The sequence below is a fragment of the Adiantum capillus-veneris genome, chromosome 3 (genome assembly GCF_014529385.1).
Source record: "Adiantum capillus-veneris isolate H3 chromosome 3, ASM1452938v2, whole genome shotgun sequence".
Taxonomy (NCBI): domain Eukaryota; kingdom Viridiplantae; phylum Streptophyta; class Polypodiopsida; order Polypodiales; family Pteridaceae; genus Adiantum; species Adiantum capillus-veneris.
The window spans coordinates 28,385,021-28,399,472 of NC_140933.1; the positions used below are offsets into that span (position 1 = coordinate 28,385,021).

Here is a 14,452-nt window from a genome sequence, read left to right on the forward strand (position 1 = left end):
TGACAATAGGAGAATCACTTTTGGCATTGAGAGTTATAGTGTTAGTCAAAAAATCCATGAGCGTCATTATCACGAAATCATCGAATGCCCAAAATCATGTCACATCCTGAGAGAGGAGAAACAACAAATCTTCTAGTGAAGGCAGTCTGTTGAATTGCAAATAACACATCAAGGTACTCCTTCGTGATGAGAGCATCCATACCAGGACGAAAGCCAGAGACCTTGATAGGAGATCTCGGACTAACTTCGAGACGGACTCTCTCAACAAGAGAGAGACTGATCACATCATGCATACTACCTGGGTCAAAAAATATGACAAAACGGTGCCCCGACGTACGACCATAACATTTAATAAGAGAATCATCAATGGGAGGGTCCTGAGAAACTTTGGACACAATCGTGTTATCATTCATTGCATTGACAGATGTGGTGGGTGCTGTGGGTTCTTTAGATTCATTTGATTAAAGCTTAAGATATCTTCTTTTTATGTGACCCTTAATGTGACAATGAAAACAACGACCTTCCTTAGAATACATGCTTTGTTCTTCCGAAGTGATGTATCCTCCTACAATTCCTTGTGCTACCTCTTCATCTGGAGTAACCTTAAGTTTAGCAGTTGTGTTAGCCTTACCCTTAGATTCATTGGAAGAATTCTTTGATGAGATACTGTTGGTAGATTGGTTAGAAGAGTAATCATTCTTACCATTCTTACCGTTCTGAGGGTTCTGAGAAGTCTGCGAGGTACTTGTGGACGTCTTGTTCTCCTTAGGCTATCCCTTGTTGTGCTTCATCTCCTGTGCGAGAGCAATCCCTACCGCCTTGTTGAGATCGATTGGATCGAATACCTCGACATCGTACTTGATATACTCGTCCAATCCAAAGAGAAAAGCCTCTTTGCGCTCATCATCCGACATGCGTAATTGGGTACCTAGCTGCAAAACATGATTAGAAAAAGACATAACCGGCATACCATTTTGCTTGAGAGCACGCCAATCGTCTTTCAACCGTGCGAGGTACTGAGGTGGCATAAACCGCGCCTTGAGCTTGTCTTGGAAATTAGCCCAACTAAAAGAGGGGCGTGAAATCGTCGGCTGCCTCTAGGTGCGCGGCTAGCTGTGCCTCTTGCCATGGGTGGTACCAATTAATGGCATCACCGGCAAGGTACATAGCTGCCGTCAAAACTTTGCTATTGCTTGTCTTCTTAGTTGTCGCAAAATAAGCATTAAATTGATGCAACCAAGAATGAATAACTGTAGCATCCATCTTACCGTCATACTTACTGAAAATCAACTTTTCTGTAACTGGATGGTTGGAATCCGCGTCGTGGCTTGCGCCACCTGACGAACTTCCACGATCTTTGGGTGGTTCGGTCTTCGAGGCTAGGACTTAGGCAATCAATTCTTGAGTGCGTAGCTCTCGTCGAGCTTCACGCTCGGCCTCCAAAGCCAATCTATGAGCGGCACGATAGGCCTCCAATGCTGCGTTTCGTGCTGCCGCTTCTTCCTTCCTTAGTTCTTTTCTTTCTTTTCTTGCGTCGCGCTCGCGTTCTAAAGCAAGGCGCTTGTCTTCGTGTCTATCCATCATGGCCATCATTTGCTTCATCATTGCCTCCATAGGGTCTGGCGTAGATTGCGAAGGGGGAGGGTTGGAAAAACCTCCTGGTGGGGAGAATCCTTCGTCGCCTCTCTCATGCTCATCACCTGAATGCAAAGTATCCATGCCGCTTCGGGTGACGACCATGCACTATGATCTTGGGGTCTTAAGCTCGCGAGGAACTTGGGTTCTTGAAGGTCTTGAGGTTCTTGAGGTCCTTGATTCATGAGAATCTTGGGTTCTTGAGGTTCTTGAGGTGCTTGAGTCTTGAGGATCTTGGGTTCTTGGGGTTCTTGAGGTTCTTGAGTCTTGAGGGTCTTGGGTTCTTGGGGTTCGTGAGGGGTTCTTTCGCTTGCAAATCGCATTGGCGAAGGATCTTCTCTTCACCCGAGTTCTACCCTTTTCTGCGGACGCACCCCTTGGCGGCCTTGCGCTCACACCAAGGTTGCTTTTTCCCACCTCACGTCGATTGGCCGGCCGCTAAGTGCACGGTCCGCTCTCAATGAGTGAAAAGAGACACAAGGGGAGGCTGGACAAGCCCTTCTTTCTTGGGATTCCTGTCACTCTTCAACAAAACACGATTAGGAATCGCTATGTCCAAGTAAACTTGGGTTCGTGCGATCGCAACAAGCAAACTTTGGCGAGAGTGGTCTACTTTGATTGCACAAAGGTGTACAATGCGTATGCAATGGACTGATGCAATGGGACTATGCCGATGACGACGACGATGATGACGACGACGACTTGATGGCTGAAATCTGGGATCTTCTAATCGCTGAATTCGGGACTCTTTCGGTGGCTGAAAATGACTGTTTTGGCTGCGTGTTTTTGGGCTAAACTTGGGGGATCATCTGCAACTGAATGGGGGCTGATCTGCTAATGTTCTGCTAATGTTCTGCTACTGAAAACCTGCGTTTTCCAATGGCTGAAAACTGTGTTTTTGTCAATGGCCGAGATCTGCGTTTTCTTCTATGCTCAAAGTGGGAATCTGCTAGCGTTTTTGATGGCTGAAAAACGTTGGGAAAAAGGAGGTCTGCTGGCGTTTTTGCTTCAAAAACGCTGGCTGAAAATGAGGTTTATTGGCGATGACAACCCAGGGCTGAATGCCTGTAGGAAGTCGCTAGCAATGGCAATCGATGGCGAGGCTGATGCTGTGGGGAAAACGCCAAGGGGGAGATGGGAGGTATGGCGATGAGGGGTCATGAGGGGGGGTACTGCTAGAAGTTGCTTGTTGAGCGGGAAGCTCCTGCTGCCTCTTCTGCCAGAAAGTATAGAAAGTATGAACTTTGGTTTGCTTATATATTAACTTAGCAAAATTGCCCCACCTACTTTTGTAGGAGAGTCACTTAAAAATAATAAGTGAAAATCCCAATAAATAGGAAAATAGGCTAAATGCACTGGAAAATTCCCCTAACTGATGCTAATGGATTCTGATGGGAATTTCGATGATCATGCTGTATGCAATCGGAGGATATGCATCTAAGCTAAGTGACTGGGCATGCACGGTCTACGAATAGACTCACAAAAGTGCCAGATTACTACTAATCTAGACTTGACTGGACTGACTGAACCCTACTATGGTATAGCTTGTCCACGGACACATAGGGTTGGGATGTGTCACGTGACAGTCGTATTCTTCTCTCTCTATCTCTCAGTCTCAGCGCCTTCATTCACAGTGTCTTCCACTTTGTTTGTGATCATTTGCACTCTCACTAAAGGAACGGAAGGCTCTCCCTTCCGTAAGTAAAAGGAACCCTTGAGCGCAGAGCACTCATCTTGAGCAAAGTTCAACATTCACTTCCGCTGCACCTTACAATATTTCAACCCTTTAGGTAGATTATTATGGAATTAGTGGATGTGGCCAAAAGTGTGTCCGACATGGTTGTGTTGGCAAAATGCTCAACCAAAACTCAGGATAACGTGCAAATCAAATCCAAGTATTGGCTTAGCCTTGGTTGCAAACGAGATAAATTGAGCCAACACCTTTAGAATCCATCTTGTTGGGTGGTATGACTACATATGTGCATGTTGACTAGCTATCTCTCCACCACCAAGGTTGCAAGAACTCAATTCCTCAATTCTATTTAGGTCAACATCAAAGTTGTGAGGTGTTCTTTGTTCCAGACTATCGGACGAGTCTTTGTTTGGTAGACTATCCACTCTACATCCTTCAAGCTATCGATGCAAAGGGGGATCAAGGGCGGCCCCTCTCATATAGCCATCAAGTGCCAACCCCCCTCACATGCAGTTGCCAGAATTGAAAGCACATATAACTGCTCCTCTTCTTGGTAGACCCAGCCTTCAAAAAAACCTGCCTGTAAGAAATATGACTACTTAAATTTCCAAATGGCTTAAAATGTTCAGCCAATTCGCCCCTGCATCTTTGACTCCATTGAGGGATTAACTAAAATTTTCTCTTGATCAATAATTTACATAAGAATCAACTGATTAGGACACCACTAAAAACATACCTTGGAAAAATCGTTGCATCTCACCACATATAATGCGGCCATCTACTCCACTCTTCAGCCTCTCAAGAAGCTCTTCCGATTTTCTGAGCAATCTCTTGCCCTTTAAATCCTCACTTCGAAGGAATATGCGGTGCACACAGTCCACCTCCTTGGCAATTTCTCCTACCTCCCAGTCAGCAGCACAGTTATTGAATACATCCTTGACCCATCCTAGCAATTCTGATGTATTCTTACATGCTCTACAATTAAAAAGCATCCCATGTGAACTGCCAGACCCTTTTGGAGACACTCCCATTGTCACTTGGCCAACACGTATTGCACAATCTGTATGGGTCCAATGAGAGCAGACGTCGCACCCAATCCAGCGACATGTATTCACATCAAAGTCGAATTTGCTGCATATGGTGCACATACATACATTGCAAAAGCCACTCTTTGTGCTACACACTTCACATGCACATTCATCACCTGGAAGCTGACTTTGGCAAGCCATGTTTCTGCACCTCTTGTGAAAAAAGACTTCAATCAAGATGCTCTGTGTTACCGATATATTTGGAAGCAAAAATACTGGGATCCCTGTCTTGAGGGCAACAAGGATCTGCAGCTGATTCCTGTTTGCCTGCACCAAAGACTCAGGGAAAAGATCCCGTCTATTGAGAACAAACGTCTGCAAAAGTATGAACTCCTCTCTTTGTTGTATTCCTCCAGTTCCATTTAGAATTTCGCGGAGCTCAACTTTAAGTTCTTCAGAAACTTCATCAGGTTGTCCATGCATTTGTTCAGCAATAACATCGATCGGGCCACAAGCAATATCCTTCAGTGTGAGCTTATCTGAGCTACCCACACGATGTATGACAGTTTGCTCGGGCAAGCCACCATTTTCTTCCTTGATGTTGTTGATCTCAACTGTATTTGGTTCACGTGCATGACGATTTTGCTTCCCTTCATACTCTGTTAGTTGCTCTGCATTCCAAGCACCACGTGAGCTTGCAGTGGCAGCATCAGATGAGTCCTTTGCATGCTCTATTGCCAATAGTGCACCATCGCGGTTGGATAGAGATATTGGAAGTTGAGATAGGCTCATCAACCCTAGAGCTGCACCCCGGCCTCCCGCTGACTGTTGATATGAAGGAAGGGCCCCAGTTGATAAGGAAGTTGGCCCGGCCCCGGCCCCTGCTCCTGTCCCTCCATTCTCTTCCCCTTCCATGAAAGATCTTGTTCTTTTCATTGCGAGGTCGTGACCACCAAGACAGCGATCATGTCAAGCTCACTATATGTATTTCTGCATGATAGAAACAGAAAACGACAGAACAGGAAAAAGATAAGAACGGGATGCTGAATGTGAGTACTTAATGCCAAAACGAGACAGAAAAGAAGAGACTCTCTCTCTCTCTCTCTCTCTCTCTCTCTCTCTCTCCACACAGAGATCTGTGTGTGTGTGTGTGTGTGTGTTTGTGTGGGTGGGTGGGTGAGAGAGAGAGAGAGAGCACTCACCAGATTTTGAAAGGTCGATCGCTGAGGACGCTGCAGCACAGAGTGCCCGAGGGAGAGAGAGAGAGAGAGAGAAAGGCCCTGGTATTATCACATTTTCGTGTAAGGTCATCGTTGACTATCGTTATATGTCCTTGACCTTGCTAGTAATAGTAACGTCCGTCATATCGGGGTTGCCAGTTGCTTGGCCCCGCCTATATCTCACACATGGGAGGAGATGCGATCTACGGTGGGATGATTGAGCACCGTAGATCTCGGGTTTTTGTGGACAATGTAAACTCGAGAAAAAATGTAAACTCGCCCCTTCCCCCCGCCCCCCCTGGGAGGTTGAACCCATAACTTGGGGTATGAGAGCCATTTGGCTTAACCACATCGCCTACGCACGTCACTTGTGGAATGTAAACATTTCCATGAAGTTTTGACGTGCAAATGTATCGGGGCAGAAAAAAGTAAATTCGGATTTTTTTGTAAACTCGGATACCCAAGTTTACTTTTGTGACAAGATCACGGCGGATGCCTAATGTCGGGGCCCAAAATTGATGGGAGCCTTTGATCCCATCTCCCATGTCCGTGTTAGATATAACCGAAGCTTGCTAGGGTTGCACAAGCCTATTCAGTCGTTGCTCATTCACATTGCACGTTACAATTACTAAATTAGCTGCCGATATGGAATGCCCAACTGGTTGGCACCACATGGTGGAGTTGCGAGATCGAATGTTTATCCGCTTTTGACGCTGGAAAGTGGTTGTAACTCTCGCATGTCCAAGGTGGTGCCGCCGCGCGAGTTGACGGTGGGTCTGAAAAACGTCTCCTCCATTTAGAACGAGTGGTTGTGTGCCACGTAGATTGCACTCCCCTATACATTCGCCATGGGCATGCAGTCTAAAACACCTCTACGAAGCAGCCACTCTGGATCATTGCGCACAAGGCAGTTTCTACCGGGGCTTGCAATTTAAAAAATTCATATCCAAAGACAATAAGAGTAGACTTAAAACTATTCTAAATTTTAGGTCAAAGTTTGAAGCATTTGTCAGTAACTATACCAACTTTGTTATTTTTTTTCAAGGCAAGAGTCGGGATTGGCAATTTTAGCTGGTTAAAATACACTACACCCTAGTTTTTGGTGAACACTAGTTTAGACACGCATCAAACTTCTATAGATGGGGATTTGGCAAGGCTTATGTCTTAGATGCAAGATTGGATTGAGGATATCGCAGCAATTTTCATGAATTGTCCATTCTTGTCTCCTTTGTCAAAGTGCTAGGCTTCCAATCATCTTGGAAATAGTCACTATAGGGAGAGTGTTGGCATGTTGTCTGCCTTTTTGGAACAAAGTCTTATCATTATTCTTGTGGATTATTTGGAGATAAAGGAATTTTTATGTATATGATGATGCTTACTAAACTCCTAGTCTGAGGGTATTTTTTCTGGGGTATTAGTGGACACTTGAATTGTTGCTCCGCATTGCTTGCGATGTCTCTGTTCCAACATTCTCACCATACCATACCAACTTCTTTCCAAATATAAGGTGTTTTCTTGCAAGATAAATAGGAGTAGAGGTTTGGAGCGAACTTCAGATGAAGCTTTTTTCAAATGTTGCTCTACTAACCAAATCTAATAAAAAAGCTCGCTCTAAAGCTTGCTCTAAAAAGATCGCTCTAAACAGAGCTTTTCAAGCAAGCTTTTGGAGTTAGCTTTTTTTCTCTCCCTCTCTCTCTCTTTCCATTTCCCCTCTTTATCTCCTCTCTCTCACTCCCCTTCGGTTTCCCTCTACCTCTTCGGACGTAATTTTTTGGCGAGCATTTTTCGACGAGCACTTTTTTGGAATCCAAGGCGAGCAGATTCTAAGAAGAGTCTTTCTCCCTTCTCAACTTTATTCTCTCTCTTGATCCTCTGTCAGTCTCTCTCTCTCTATCTCTCTCAGGTGTGTGTGTGCTTTGCCGATGGTTGTATGTGTGTTAAAAGAAAGTGGTAATGGTTCTATCACTATACCACCCAAGCTTCTTCTTCTTCTTCATCATTTTCTTCTCTCTCTCTCTCTCTCTCTCTCTCTCTCTCTCTCTCTCTCTCTTTTATATATATATATCAAACATTCATAATTTATAAATCTCTCTCTCACATTATCCTCTCACTCATACATGCGACTTGTCTTCTCAAATGTTGTGATATATGTTGGGCAACAAGATTAACCACCAACATGATAAGTGTCCTTCTATTTTGTCACACTTGTGAGCACTCATACACATGCACATTTGTGTACAAACATGGAAAATATGTTGGGTTTCAGGCTCGTGGCCAGTTATGGCTGGATGGGCGACCGCCCACTTATTCATTTGGTAATAAGGAACAATAAGGAGAGTGAGAGTGATTCTCTCACACGCTCCACCAAACAGGTCTATTGTCTTCCTTTCCCTTCCCCTTGCACTCTCTGCATCACAGGTCCATCAATTGGTATCAGAGCTCAGGGCACTTGACCCCTAGCCTCGGCTAACCGCGTGTGCAGCCCTCCCGAGTCGAGGAGGAAGCTCGAAAGCTTTGAAGCTTCATTGGTTCTGTCGAAAATCGAAAGCAAGGGAGAATTTGAGTAGAGCAAGGGAATCGGGAGGATTTGCAGGTCGAGTTTGAGCAAACCAAGTAAACACACACACGACACACACTGTGTGTGTAGGGGCAACGAGGCCCGTGAGCAATCGAGAGCTTGGGTCTTGAGAGCAATCGAGAGAAGCTTGGCAGGCAAGGCAAGTTAGTAAGGGCATCGAATGGCAGCGATTCATGAGCTTGAGGAGACAGGCCGGCAGTAAGCAGGTGCAATCGGAAGCAGGGAATGCTGATCGATTGTGTTGACACACACATACACCAGCTCGTCAATCATCAAAGATCTAAATTTCTTATAGCTCCTTAGTCGTTAGAGATCCAATTAAAACTCAAGCCCACACACATAGTGTGTGCAAGCAATTGATCCCAGCATAAAACTCGAATATTCCCCGACTCCTCTTCCTTAGCTCATACACATCGCGCAATGAGCAAAGCTGAGAGAGAGAGAGAGAGAGAGAGAGAGAGAGAGAGAGAGAGTTGTGAGAGAGAGAGAGACTTTCTCAAAGAAAAGTAAGCACGAGAGTTTGATTGCAAGTGAGCGACGAGTGAGAGATAAAGCGTGTGAGTGAGAGTGACCAGGTTTTTTGACACCGACATCATACATGTCTCGACATCGGCGATTCACCACCGCCTTGGTGTTCCACTGTTTCGACACTCGATTCCAACATCGTGTTTGCGTCACGGCACCGACTCTTGGGGATTCCACTACGGCTATTCGGCTTGTAATGGAAATGGCCTATGAACTTTGAGAGTAGCAGAATTAGGAAAATTAGAGAGAGCATTTTTGTGAGAGTACTTTGAGAGCATAGATGGTGAACTTAATCGATGGTAGCAACATAAACATAGTACTAGAAAACGACAATAATTGAGGATTGAATTTATGTGGAGCCGGCCCCCCTCCAATAGGCATTTGTATTATAGATTCTCCCATCAAGAGAGACTTGGTACAATACAATCTTTATGACCTAGGTGATGCAATGAAGATGGAAAGCTTCATGCATCACGAGCATAACGTAAACTTTGCAAAAATCATTAACTGTCCCAAGCCTCCGTCCCAAGGCCTGAAACAACTTCAAAGGTGGAGAGAGCTAGTCGGGAATGAGGGTAGGAAAGAGGAAGAAGAAACGTTCCATAGGAGAAAGAAGTAGTTCCTCACTTATCATCACTCTTCTTGCTAGCATACATAATAGCATAGTAATGAAGATGGAGAAGATGGCAAGCTTAAGCATTGAAGCATGGCTCTTGGTTAGATTTGCATTCCATAGCCAAGAGTGTTGGTGTAGACTCTCAACTTCTCTACTAGCTTGGAGAGGGAGATAAAGATCTTGCACTTTGCACTTCACACAATGAGAGTGTGTGAGTGTGAGTGGGAGAGTATACCCGCCAAGCAGCCCCCCTTCTTGCTTTGGTCAACCCCCCCCCCCCCCCCCCCCCCCTTGTAGCTCATACTTGAAGCTCATTAGACCCCTCCAAACCTAGACAATCACATGCAAGAGGCATGTCAAGCAACAAGAGTAGCCTTGGGACAAGTGTCTTCCTTTCCCCTTTAAGAGAAAGGACTTGATAAAAAAACAATTAATTAAATCAATTGATTTATCATTGGACCGCTTGGGAGGCCAACCAATAGGCTTTAGACACACCATGACGTTAACATGGGTAGTGGCTTGACATGTGTCCTTGCTGCCTCTTGAGGCTTGGGCTTATCTTGTGTGTGTGTGTGTGTGTGTGTGTGTGTGTGTGTGTGTGTGTGTGTGTGTGTGTGTGTGTGTTCTCTCATCCCCCTAGCTTTAGGGCTCGTCCCCTCTCTTGTAGGGATGTTGTTGACTTTTGGAACACAAGCACCTTAGTCAGCAAGCACGCAAAGCATCTCAAGCTTGGGTAGTGTTCCCACGAGCACCTCAAGCTCCCTAGTCTGCAAGCATGACAAGCACCTCAAGCATCTTAGTCAGCAAGCACGACAAGCACCTCAAGCACCTTAGTCACCAAGCACGACAAGCACCTCAAGGTTGGGTAGAATTCCCACCTCAAGCTCGGCCCTAGCTTACCTAAGTTCAAAGGACTTTTAACACTAACCTTTGGAGCTCTTCAATGAAGCTAACCCTAAGGTCTTTAAGCTCCATTGGCTAGCCTTGCTCTTTGACAGAGCAAAGAAGACTCCTCCTCTGCGGAGGATTCCAAAATAAGGCCAGAAGCTTCGGGATCATTTATACATCTTAAGACCAGACAGCTGGCCATAGAGATATGTTCCATAGGTATATCCATCCCTTGCGCCAGAGTCAAAGTCTGTTCAAGTACAACCAAACATTAGTTCTTATTTGTGGGGAGCTTGTTTTTAGCAGACCATGGTAAATACGGTCTAGTTCTAAAAATATGGTAGGGACATGTGTGGTCAAGTCATTGGGCAACATATATCTTTACAAATATGATGGCCGTCACAGACCGGTCAGCAATTGCCCTCCTACGAGAGGTAAGTCTGTATTGCTTTTCATGAGAAAAGTAAGTGAATTAAAGCATGTCAAGATGGGTGTGGATAAAAAAGTCATTGGTAGTTCCTCCTTCTTAACTACCGGTCATCCCGTAGAGGATATCATGACCAGGAGGAGGAACCCCACCCTAGGCTAGTACAACACCACCTAACACCTACCAACCTTTTCAGGGTTTACAGTAGTGGGTGTTAACTAGTTTTCAGGCTTAGTGTACCCAGGAGTCAGAGCCCTGACTATCGCAAAAATTGCGATAATCTTGTGTTTAAAAGTGTGTGTGTTTCATTTATTCTAGGGCTACAATAACCACAACTGAATACTTACATATTCAATAGACTCCAGACTTCTGATTCTCACAAAAGATAATACAAAACATCCCTTGTTATTACAGACATTTTGCATTATTACAGTATACAAAATCCATCAAGCTTGGAACATCGTAAATGGGGGGATGATACAATCACCCATCTGAGCCGGATAGCAGTAAACAAAGCAACAGCAAACAAGATAGACCCTTACCTGCATCCATACAAACAGAGAAACATTTCGTTAGATCTGGCTGCGTATAGACAGGTATCATCAGGTCTAGTCAGTTGTTATCCATGTCAATCTACTGAAAACTTAAATTACTGCTACACCTAATAGTGCAGACCATAAGGGTCTAAGTATATAGGCCATAGTTTTCCCCATAGGTCATGACATCCTAGGGGAGGCCAGTGAAGTGCCTAATCCAAATATTTACGAAATCTCCCCACGTCAAAGTATCATTAACAAGTCAGGTTACCTAAAAACACTGCAAGCTTTTCAAACATGCATAGAGTGCAGGTGGCCAAGTGGTGGTGTTTTACAATCACCCAATTCGTGCATAACACCCAATGTTTTTACTGAGCTGTGTCTAACGAAAAGTTGAGTGTAATTTAGTGTATACGATATAGTATATAGCTTATCCTCATATTTCCCAACCATAACGACGAGTATGTAAAAATTTTTACCAGAGTTTTGTTTGAAAAACGGATTATTTTTCAAAAAAAACCAGCATCTCTCAAGGAGACCCTCAACATGAGGATTTGTAGCATAACCTTGTCTTTGAAATTAAATCAAATTCTTTTCCAAAACATCGTGTTGAATCCCATAAATCTATTTCCAAGAAGAAGCTATCAGTGATGCAGGATCTTTAGCACGAGTTGACATAGCCATAGTATGAGGGACTACACCTCTTACTACACAAAATGTTATACCTACCTCTACAGATGCATAAGTTTAAAAAAACTATCATATGGTCATAGGCAAAAACTTAGTGTATACAAACAGGGGGTATACAAACCAGTGGTTCATTTACTGTGAGCTCGAAGTAGATCAATCATTGATCAGCCGAGTGGTACCTGCTGATGGTGATAAAATTAAACAACTAAATCCAGCAACAATGTTTGTGAATATTATGCAGAACGGAGAGGCCCATCCTAGGGCCATACTTTGTTGTAAATACCCGATTATGATCTTTTTTTTAAAACCTTTATTTAGTCTACTCTGTACACAAGTTACATATTGCAAGCCATAGGTTTTTTTTACAAAAAGTAGAATTCAGGCCAGATTTCCCAGTAGCAGTAGCCTTCTGAGCCAGAGTTATTCGAGACATACCATACCTTCCATCTCTCAATCCATGTTCATATGCCAGACCCCTTTTAAAACACCCATAGAGTAGGTATATTTAAACACCATTATAGTAAGCTCAGACAATGACCAGTTTATGACACCTTAGTGTTACTTACTGATGAAGATTCACCGCCATATACAGTATCCATAATCAACCAAACGAATTTGTGACCCATATGCAGTTAGGATGCACCTTACCAATACCATATACGTTCCGATGATCCATGTTAAACCAACTAGTTAGTCATATTTTCATGATTCCCTTAGTTTGGCAACGTAACAAAACGCCCTAAAGAAGTACCAATGTCAGTATAGTGAAGCACACTCAGCCAGCAGTTAATTTATTCTATGTTAATAACCTGATGTATTTCCACAGTCTAATGTAATGCTATTTTATGGATGGACATCCATCTAGCTCACTCTATCTTAGTCCCAGTGCTACTCTAGATTAGTCATGCCATGCAAAAGCCAGTAGTATGTACATCAGCCTGGACTCAACAGCAAGCCCATCTTACAGGACTAAATTAAAAATTGTGTCTTTACTATATAGTCAGAGGAAGGAGCAACAATACAGCAACCCATAAGTGCCTTATATTCACAGCCAGCTAACAGCTCAACTACTGGCCCGCATATACTGAGCCCTATACAAAGCTTAGCAGGGTCAACTACTAGGTGATCTTTCCTTATGACATTTTTCAAAATATTCCCAGTATCATCAGGGCTTTAAAGATGCAATAGACGATTCTCCACCTCAATCCAACCAACGGTAGACCAAGTACGGTGAACCAGAGCTGAGTAAGGTGAACCAAACACATAATCACTGTTTATACAAGCTATCAACCAATAACAGATGTAGTTCCATAATGAACAAGTTAGCAAGCCTGAGTCATAAGGGCCAGGATGTATAGTAAGTAGCCCAATGGTTATGGCTAAAAAGGAAACATTTAACTAGAGTCCCGCAGCTATTACCGAGCCAGAATCAAGAGGAGTTAAATGTACGACAACAATCATTATATTATGTTGCTTCAGAGAACAGACAAGTAATCCAAGTTTTCAAGCCACAGCCTTCAAGAAGCATGATAACCTGCGTAGCCTCGAGTTCATTCCCAGCAGTCTGTGTTGTCTTCTTAGGCATGATTATTGTTGGGGTATAAAGCCCAATGTGATCGCCCAGGTAAGTGGGCGGCCCGCCACGTATGTACACATGTTCTTTTGTAAAAACCTAATAAGAACTCACTATGCTCTACACATTACAGTAGAGCGAGTTCACCATATCGTCGTGCTCTTCTTCTCGCACTCTCTCTCGCGTCGCACTTCCGCTCGTACTCCTTCAACTGGTATCAGAGCTCAGATCGAGGCTCGGGGCAGCACTGCAGGAGGCTAGAGTCACCAACTCAGATTGGAGTGAAATTCGACAGGCGAAGACACGGCCCCAAATCTCCTGGGAGATCCCAATGGGCTTGGTGTTGTCAGAATTTCATTATGAGGTCATCTCGGCCACCGTTCGGCTTCGACAAAGGTCTGCACAGGCCATTTTCGACTACGTGGTCTCGACGGGTGCAGATCCGACGCTGCAAATTTGGGGTTTTTGGCCTACGATTGCAGGTGCTGAGGATATCGACACTCCCAGAGTGTTGATTTGTGGCTGTCTACACATCGAAGGACGGCTTACAGTTCTTGGAGGCGTGTCACATACGACACGGGCGCATCTACACACAGACTGTAGGCGACATCCACTAGTTCATCAAGTAGCTTGTGTTTGCTGCTTGATATTCCAGATTTCATCCTGACATTGCAGGTACTTCCACATGGGATGTATTGTCAGAGATGATGTATGTCTGTTGAGGGTTTGCTGGCTGTGAGTCACGCAGCAAACAACCGCCGCAGCGGTTACAGCATACAGTGGGAAATTTGTGGATGTATGACTTTGTGGGAAGTCTATGTACTGTCAGATTTACTGCAGCCTTGTTGAGGGTCGAGTGAGGTTTTATTGAGCTGGGGGATTCTCGAAAGTTGAGATCCTTTCGGTGATACAGGTCTTGGAGCGATCCCTCGAGCACCTTTAGATAGGCAGCTAGGATGTATTGACTGTGAGTTAGACAGTTGGGATTGCATCTTTGCTTTACTGCCGTTGAGGCATTGTCCCAGTCTATGCTTACAGGACAG

At 44.3% G+C, this 14,452-nt stretch overlaps 1 protein-coding gene across 1 annotated transcript in view; it reads right to left on the reverse strand.

The window, feature by feature from the left end:
* LOC147460655 (OBERON-like protein) overlaps nucleotides 1-5,682 on the reverse strand; it is an 83,552-nt gene extending 77,870 nt beyond the window's left edge. Inside the window, exons 1-2 of the mRNA XM_086508383.1 lie at nucleotides 5,559-5,682; nucleotides 4,065-5,346 (exon numbers count right to left, since the gene is read on the reverse strand). Coding sequence (XP_086364509.1) covers nucleotides 4,065-5,292 — 1,228 coding nt within the window. The 5' untranslated portion in view covers nucleotides 5,293-5,346; nucleotides 5,559-5,682. The remainder of the gene's footprint in view (nucleotides 1-4,064; nucleotides 5,347-5,558) is intronic.
* Between the last annotated feature and the right edge of the window lie 8,770 nt (nucleotides 5,683-14,452).